Below are 9408 nucleotides of genomic sequence, written 5' to 3' on the forward strand. Positions count from 1 at the left end.
TCATTGTTGTTTGGCGGGTCCGGGCTGGGGATTTGAACCCGCCACCTTAGGTGTACATGGCTGGCACCTTAGCCGGTTGAGCTATAGGCGCCGAGCCCAGATAGGTTTTTGTTCCTGCCCATACCCCCACCCCTTTGCTTGATTTCCACTGAATTTTACTTCCCTCTGTGCACAGGTGTATTGGTTAGTTCTAATCTAGTGGTGACTACATGTGGTGTTTGTTTCCCCATTCTTGAGGTACTTCACTTTGGAGAATGGTCTCCAGTTTCCTTGTCAATTATATTCATTCATTAAGATCTTTTTCTGAACTCCTGCTCTGGGTAAAGCACTATGCAAGGCACGTGAGATACAGAGATAAATAAGATACAGTCCTTGACCTCAAGTAGGTCACCGATCAATGAGGAAGAACAAGAGTTTAAACAAGAAATTGCAATATAGCACAAAAATTACTCCCTCTACCTCAGTTTCCCCATCTACACAGTAAGGATTATTGGTATCTACCATACCAAAAAAACTTTTTGTGACAATTAAATGAGTTAAAATGTATAAAGTGCTTATAATGGTTACGTAAGAAACACTGTATGTGGCTGGGTGGGGTGGTTCATGCCTGTAATCCTAGCAGTTTGGGAGGCTGAGGCAGGTGGATTACTTGAGCTCAGGAGTTCGAGATCAGCCTGAGCAAGAGTGAGATCTCATCTCTACTAAAAATACAAAAACTAGCTGGGCATAGTGGCACATGCCTGTAGTCTCAGGCATGGGACTTGGGAGGCATGGGACTTGGGAGGCTGAAGCAAAAAGAACCCTCAAACACAGGAGTTTCAGGTTGCTGTGAGCAATGATACCAGGACACTCTACTCAGGGTGATGGAGTGAGACTGTCTTCAAAAAAAAAAAAAGAAAGAAAGAAAGAAAGAAAGAAGCACTGTATGTGTTGCTATTATTGTTGTTATTATTATTTTTTGTGTGTGTGGAGACAGAGTCTCAGTTTATTGCCCTCAGTAGAGTGCTGTGGCATCACAGCTCACAGCAACTTCCAGCTCCTGGGCTTAGGCAATTCTCTTGCCTCAGCCTTCTGAGTAGCTGGGACTACAGGTGCCTGCCACAATGCCCAGCTATTTTTTTGGTTGCAATTTGGCCGGGGCCGGGTTTGAACCCGCCACCGTTGGTATATGGGGCTGGCGCCCTACTCACTGAGCCACAGGCGCCGCCCTATTGTTGTTGTTAAGACTATAATGGAAGTAAGTAAACAGAAGATAGTGTAAGGACATAGAGGAGGGCACTTGACCCAGGCTAGAGTAGGAGACATCTGGGCTGAGTCCTATAGCATGAGAATGCACTAAACACAGAGGAAGAAGAATGTGGGTCATTTCACGTAGGAACAATCTGTGCTTAGATCTGGGAGCAAAAGACCACATGATGATGAGGAACTGAAAATAAATGAGCTCAGCAAGTGTCTTGAGTACAAAGAGGGGAATGGCAAGAGACTAAGATTGAGAGGTCATGGAGTACAAACAAGTCTGAACTTTATCCTTTAGCTGATGGGGAGCCATTAGACTGTTTTATGTACAGTAGCAATTTGATCAGATTAATGTGCTGAAAGATTACCTTGATGACTGTGTGAAGGAGGTAAGACCAGGTAGGAAGCTGTTGCTATGGTCCACTGGAGAGAGAATGATGAAACCCTGAACTAGGAAAATAGCAATGGAAATGGAAAGAAGAAAACCGTGGATTCGAGATATATTCAATAGGTAGAAGTGGTGGGACACAGTGACTGTAGGATGGGGGAATAAGCAGGTGTCAGGGATCACTTCCTGGATTTTGGTCCAGCATAAGGGGTTGAATAGAGGCATCATTCAGTGATGACAGGGAACCCACTGAAGAACCATTTGGGGAGAGGTACATTGGGTGACGTGATAAGTATGGCTTTGGACATGTCAAATTCAAGGTCCCTATGAGATTTCTATGTGGACATTTTGACTAGGTGATTATTCTGACAGTCTTGAAGCTTAGGAGGATCTCTTGTTGGAATTTCCAATTTAGAGGAGGCAGTGAATGGGGAGTAGATTAAATCATGGGGGAGGATGAGTATTCTCAGGGGCAGAGTGTTGATTGAGAGAAGGCTAGGTGATGAGGAAGAAGAGAGAAATCTTGAAGAGGCTAAAAGGGAATACCCAGATTATGGTGGGTTGATAAATTTGTGGGTTGGAGGGTCTGGTAGAGGATGAAGCATGTGCCCTTGACTTTCAGCATCCTGAACCTTGGCAGCGTGGGAGTTCCTTGAACACTGCAAAATCTTTTTTTCTTTTTTATTGCTTGGGATTCATTGAGGGTACAAAGAATTAGGTTACACTGGTTGCATTTGTTAGATAAAGTCCCTCTTATAATTGTGTACCGCCTCCAAGAGGTGTGCCATACACCGCGACCCCCCTTCAGAACACTGCAAAATCTTGAACAGCTCTGAGATCCCAAAGGATTGACTTGGATGCCTTCCTCTTGCAAAGCTTTCTATTCTAGAGCACCTTCCCTTTCCCCTAACACATAGCTCAGGGAGTTTCAGGGCTCCCTCCATGCCCTGGGACAACCTTTACTCCAGAGTGCTCCCTCATCATTTGAGAGGCTGACATGGGGGCATGTATTAAGAGAGGAGTTAGGAATGGCTGGGTGCATTATACATGCAGGAGGCCTGAGGCCAGCCTGCAGAGGGGGGCTTAGGCAGGGCTGGAAGGACCTGAACACTCAGTGTGAATAGGAGGCTTTTTTGCCCACCTACCCCAGTCTGTCCTGGAGTAGATCTTCCATGGGCACTACTCTCTAGGCCCTTGGTGATACAAGAGGCCTCCAACAAGCTGCAGTCCCAGGCTATATTCTAGGACCTGTTTCTCCTGATCCAGTGCCCTGGAGTTTGGTCTCAGTCTGCAATTGAGGGGCCCTCCAGCACGGTTCCTTGGCAACGTGTTACGCCTTAGACACTAGCAGTTCAGTTAACACAGCCACCACAACTGCCACGGCCATTACCACCTTCCCGGAAAGTAGCCACCTGTCTGGCCCTTGGCTTTGTCTAGCTGCCAACGTAAGGCATGTGCCTACGCAGGAGGCGATGACATTTTGGCTCCACTTTCAAAGTTTTTCCCCCCCTTTCTCATGTGTTATTTCTAAAGATAACAAAGGTCAAAAGGCATCCAGCATTTTCTGGTTTCTCATAAGCTTCTGGTCAATATTTAATCTGGTTTATGGATTTTTTTTTTAGGTCTTCTAGATGCCTTCTTGAGCCTGTTTGTGGCCACCCACAGACACTTGTAAGGAGGCGAGAACTCAGGCTGGCAGAGATACTCTGAAATGAGGGATTAGAGGCTGGGACGCAAGGAACAAGAGCTGCAGCCAGAAGACAAGGGAGGGGGCCCTGAAGACACTTCTACTGAGAGGTCTGCCATGGCCTCTCTTGGCGTCCAACTTGTGGGCTACATCCTAGGCCTTCTGGGGCTGTTGGGCACAGTGGTTGCCATGCTGCTTCCCAGCTGGCGAACAAGTTCTTATGTTGGTGCCAGTATCGTGACGGCAGTTGGCTTTTCCAAGGGCCTCTGGATGGAGTGTGCCACACACAGCACAGGCATCACCCAGTGTGACATCTACAGCACCCTTCTGGGCCTGCCCTCTGACATCCAGGCTGCCCAGGCCATGATGGTGACGTCCAGTGCAATCTCCTCGCTGGCCTGCATGATCGCTGTGGTGGGCATGAGATGCACAGTCTTCTGCCAGGGGTCCCGAGCCAAAGACAGAGTGGCGGTAGTGGGTGGAGTCTTCTTCATCCTTGGAGGCATCCTGGGCTTTGTTCCTGTTGCCTGGAATCTTCATGGGATCCTGCGGGACTTCTATTCACCACTGGTGCCAGACAGCATGAAATTTGAGATCGGAGAGGCTCTTTACTTGGGCATCATTTCCTCCCTGTTCTCCTTGGTGGCTGGAATCATCCTCTGCTTTTCCTGCCCATCTCAGAGAAATCGCTCCAATTACTACGATGCTTACCAAGCCCAGCCTCTTGCCACTAGGAGCTCTCCTAGGCCTGGTCAGCCTCCCAAAGTCAAGAGTGAGTTCAACTCCTACAGCCTGACAGGGTATGTGTGAAGAACCAGGGGCCAGAGCTGGGGGTGGCTGGGTCTGTGAAAACCAGTGGACAGGCCCTTAGGGCCACAGGTGAGGGACATTGCCACTGGATGATGTCAGAAGGTGCTGCTGAGGATAGACTGACTTTGGCCACTGGATCGAGCAAAGGCAGAACTGGGAGCTAGTGTGTCAGTGTGCAGGTTGAATTGCCGAGGATGCTCGCCAAGGCAGCCTCTCTGTTTCCCTCACCTTGCCCTCCCCCTGCCCTGCGTCTCCAACCCTCAACTTTAAATCCCAGCCTGTACCTTTAGCCAGGCCCCAGAGGCTCCCTTTTGTGCTTTGGTTTACCTGGGAATCATCCCCGAACCCACTAATCACATCCCACGGACTGACTCTTTGTGACTAAAAAAAAAAAATTCTCTCCCTCTGGTTAAGGTTGGTTTTTAGCTTGTTGCTGGGAGATGGGGAGAAAGAGAAGTGGTGGCTTTTATGGGCATGTCTCTCTCTCCAAAAAAACCTGATTGATCTGCAATGGTCCCACAAACCTCCATCCTACCCTTGTTATGACTCCACAGTGTCCAGACTGGTTTATGCATGAACTGAAATAAAAACCATCCTACAATATCCAGGGAACAAAATGTAACTGGGGGCAGGCAGCCTGGGACCAAGAAAAAAAAAAAAAGCCCAGAGCCATTTCCCAAGGCGTTTCTCAGAATTCCCTCATGTTCTTGGTTCAGGAATTGAGCCTGCAGCTTGAGGAATGCACAAGGACAGAAGATCTGGTGGAAAGCTTGGGTGGCAGCAGACTTTGACTCCCCTGAGAAACTGCCTCAGAAGCTGTGGTCCCAACTTTTGCTAAAACACCTGCCTTCCTCTGGGGCGCCTGACCTGGCCTTCAGTCTGAACCACAAGGCTAAAGGTGCCAGACAATGGTTGCCTTAAGAACAGTGAGCCAGTTTTTCTAGAGCTAGCCCTTGGCTGGGAGATGTCAGCATGGGAGACTTGGGGCACTGAGGAAGATACCACTCCCCAACATTGGCCAAGGAAGAATAAGAATTTTGGTGTCAAAGATATTGAGTGGACACCTGTGGTGGCTCCAGTGGGTGTTTCTATTGTTTCTAGAGAGGCAGGACCCCAGAGACTCTTCAGGTCTAATGGAAAATCATCCCTCAAAGCTGAGATCAGGCCCCCTGGGGTCTTCCCAGAGCACTCCTCAGAGCCTTTGGAAGGCCATAGCACCAGGTGGATCCTGTCATAGCCTCCTTACCATCCATCAGAAGATATTTCAGAGTTGCCAGAGGGCAACCAAGGGCTCCAACGTGGCACATCTATGCCTAAGGTACTATGTCCGCGATCCGAGTTATGGCTGACCTGGGATTGCAGTTGAGGTGGAAAATTAATGAATGGTTACCAGGCAGACAGTTCCATCTCTATGATCTGAAAACACTCCCTTTCTCCTGGAGTGGGAGTGGGGTCACAAACTAAAGACATTTTCCCTCACTAGGCTAAGCATGACCAGCTTCTGAGAAACTCCAGAATGCCTCCTCAAACCTCAGTGCCAGCAGAAGGGGCCCATTTATTGTCTCTAACATGCCTTTCATGTTTCCACCTTCTTGCCTATGTTCCATCGGTTCTCCCACCCTGGGAGGCCCTCTCCCCTTAGCAAAGTCCTTCTCATGCTTAGAGAACTTGCTCAGTATCACCTCCTTCACTGAGCCTTCTCTGATCACTCCATCCCTATCCTAGCCTCCCTCCTCCAACCCTCCGTGTGGAAATCCCTTCTTGATGCTTATTATTCATAATTTTTGATTGATAGTTAAATTTTCATGCGTGTGTCTGATCTGACAAATACATTGTAAACCCTTGGAGGGCAGGGACCACATCTTAGATCTCTCTGTATACCCCAGACTATCTGTAATAGTGCTGGGCACACTGTAGATGATCAATAAACACTTCTTGATTGAGTCTGCTTGTTGATTAAAAGGGGCCCAGACAAGGCAGGTGTGATTGGAGGGATATGGGTTAAGGGGAGGAGGGGAGGATGGAAGTTGGATTTTCTTCCCACAGGGTGAATAGAAAATTCTAGACTTTACTGGAAACAATGAGAAAGCATGACAACACCCCCCTCCCGCCTCAAGAAACTCTACCTTGTCATCTTGCCGGATCTCTACTCTTTTTACAATTGCTTCATTTAAGTTATTTGCTATATGGTTGTACATTTATTCCTTCCTTTCTCTGAACTGGGAGAAGGTGAATGAGTTCTGATCATGTCCATTTGGCAGATGGGGACACTAAACCCACACAAGTAAAGAAATTTTCCCAGGGTCACACAGCTGGTGTTAGTACCCCAGTCTCCTGATTCTCAATGTAGGACCCTGCTGATTCTATATTATTCACAGGCAATAGGATGGGCCTTCTAGGGGTCCCAAAACTACCTAGGGAAAATAACTTACAGCCAGTCAGGTAACAATGAGGGTACATAGGCTCTCCTGGTCTTCCATGAGGGTGATCTGGGAAAGCAGGACCAATTCATCAAGTGTACCAGCTGGAACTGCCCCCCTGTGCCATGCTGGGCCCAGCTAGCTGCCTTACCGGGGGGATGCCCGTCTCACATCTGAATAGGACATAATACCCCTGTTCCAATTCTCCTAATTCTGGGGGTGTGGGAGTTTAGGAGGCCAATGATTTGGTCCTGTTCTAACCACACTGGGAATTAACAAAGCCTCGTTCATAAGGGCATTAACTGTGGCAACACTGACAGTCATGGGGCCCTACGAGATTCAGCTAAACCAGGCCTTGCACCTAGAGAGTCTCAGCAGATAGGAACTTGTTAAACCAGACACTGCCCTTGCACTTTGGAAATGGGCCTTCTTTTGTACAAACACTAGAACCTCAGCACCAAGCCAAGTTAGAGGGAATGGCAGCAGGTGGGAATACGGGTTGAGAGAGGCTCTCTGGAAAGAAGGTTAACAAGGGGTCATGTCTCTGGTCTGACACCGGGAACCCCAAAGTCCTCGATTGGGAGCCACCAGAGGTTGGAAGACAGGGCTGTCTGTGCTGTGCTGAGTGGGCAGCACTGTAGATGGGCTCTGATGACCATCACCTGGCACCCAAAGCACTCATGGAATTGCGGGTCTAGGATCCTGGTATCAGAAAGTATAGGAGGGGGCTGGGCACAGTGGCTCACGCTTGTAATCCCGAAGTGAGTAGATTTCACAAGTTTGAGACCAGCCTGGGCAAGAGTGAGACCTTGTCTCTAAAAATAGCTGGGTGTTGTGGCGGGTGCCTGTAGTCCCAGCTACTTGGGAGGGTGAGGCAAGAGAATCGCTTAAGCCCAAGAGTTTGAAGTTGCTGTGAGCTGTGATGCCACAGCATTCTACCAAGGGTGACAGAGTGGGACTCTGTCTCAAAAAAAAAAAAAAAGAAAGAAAGAAAGAAAGAAAGAAAGAAAGAAAGAAAAAGAAAGTATAGGAGGACCCATTGCTCTTCAAACTCCTGCAGCCTCTGTGTCCCTGTCTGTCCCTGGAACATGAAGGCCTTTGAGGGAAATAGGGCAAAGAGCTTTCCTTCATTTTAGGATAAGGCTGGCCTGGGAGGTCCTCCCATCTTTGTTAATGTGGGAAGTTTCAATGGAAAAAGTTAGATGTTTATTCTCAGCTAGAGAAACCAGGGAAGCCCTGACAAAGAGCAACTATCCCCTTCGGTTGGTTGAGCAAGAAAAGCTTTGCTCTAGTTTCCTAGAAATCTTCCTGAGTCCTGCCTGGGTTCAAGGTAAACACCTTTCCGCTCACCCCATTACCTTCTCTCATAAAGTAATTTAGATTAGCCATAGACCTAGGGGATAGTGAAGGCCACTGTGTTTGCACCCCAGCCTCAGGGCTCTAACCCTTGCGCAAGGCAAGGAGAAATGTTTCTGCCCTCCTCTATTCCTGATAATAATGTGACTCATGTTACATGAGTCCTGGAGTCCTAGTAACCCACTGCTATGTGATCATTAGTGGTGGTGGAAAGACTGAAACTGGCTTAATGGAAAGGCAAGTTCCAAGTTTCTCCGAGACCTTCATTCAGCCAGTTAAATAGCCATTCACACAGCCATCTGTCTGCCAGCCGGCCCAGGCTGAGCTCTTACTCTGTATTAGGCAACATGCTAAGGGCTTGGAGGGTGACAAGAGGGATCAAGGTAAAGTCTGTACATTTTTTTATTTTTAAGACAGAGTCTCACACTGTCACCCTGGGTAGAGTGCTGTGACGTCACAGCTCACAGCAACCTCAAACTTTTGGGTTCAAGTGATTCTCTTGCTTCAGCCTCCCAAGTAGCTGGGACTACAGGCGCCTGCCACAATGCCTACCTATTTTTTAGAGATGTGGTCTCACTCTGGCTCAGGCTGGTCTCGAATTCGTGAGCTCAGGCAATCCACCTGCCTTGGCCTCTCAGAGTGCTGGGATTAGAGGCTGAGCTTAAAGTCTGTACATTGTAGGAACTGACAGACGATGTAGAGGAGATAAGATGTGCACATGTAGGCTCAGCACCTGTGGCTCAAGCGGCTAAGGCGCCAGCCACATACACCTGAGCTGGCAGGTTCGAATCCAGCCCGGAACCGCCAAACAACAATGACAGCTGCAACCAGAAAATAGCCAGGCGTTGTGGTGGGTGCCTATAGTCCCAGCTACTTGGAAGGTGGAGGCAGGAGAATGGCTTGAGCCTAGGAGCTGGAGGTTGCTGTGAGCTGTGATGCCACAGCACTCTACCCAGGGCGACAGTTTAAGGCTCTGTCTCAAAAAAAAGGCTATATGGCTCGGTGCCTGTTGCTCAGTGGTTAGGGTGCTGGCCACATACCCTCGGGCTGGTGGGTTTGAAGCTGGGCCGGGCCTGCCAAACAACAATGATAACTACAACAACAACAAGAAGATGTGCACGTGTAACTGTGGTACAGGCAGAATAATAAGCACTGTCCAGTGAGAGAGATGGGAAATGTGACTTTAAGTTAGGGGTGTTAGGGGATGAGGAAAATAGTTACATAAGCCCCCTTAAGTTCCAATCTATATGAAATGAGGACCTGGCACTCACTGACCTACTAGGGGAAGGATGATGGAAAGAAATAACCTCTGGGCTCGGCACCTGTGGCTCAAGTGGCTAAGGCACCAGCCACATACACCTAAGGTGGCGGGTTCGAATCCAGCCCAGGCCCGCCAAACAACAATGATGGCTGCGAGCAAAAAATAGCCGGGTGCCTGTGGTCCCAGCTACTTGGGAGACTGAAGCAGGAGACTTGCTTGAGCCCAGGAGTTGGAGGTTGCTGTGAGCTGT

The 9408-nt window shown here is 48.6% G+C and overlaps 1 protein-coding gene across 1 annotated transcript in view; it reads left to right on the forward strand.

Annotated features, from left to right (window-relative positions):
- CLDN2 (claudin 2) overlaps window positions 1-6065 on the forward strand; it is a 30927-nt gene extending 24862 nt beyond the window's left edge. The window contains exon 2 of the mRNA XM_012811357.2: window positions 3247-6065. Coding sequence (XP_012666811.1) covers window positions 3429-4121 — 693 coding nt within the window. The 5' untranslated portion in view covers window positions 3247-3428 and the 3' untranslated portion in view covers window positions 4122-6065. The remainder of the gene's footprint in view (window positions 1-3246) is intronic.
- The last annotated feature ends 3343 nt before the right edge of the window (window positions 6066-9408 follow it).

The sequence above is a fragment of the Otolemur garnettii genome, unplaced genomic scaffold (assembly GCF_000181295.1).
Source record: "Otolemur garnettii isolate 467f Iridium unplaced genomic scaffold, OtoGar3 scaffold00155, whole genome shotgun sequence".
Taxonomy (NCBI): domain Eukaryota; kingdom Metazoa; phylum Chordata; class Mammalia; order Primates; family Galagidae; genus Otolemur; species Otolemur garnettii.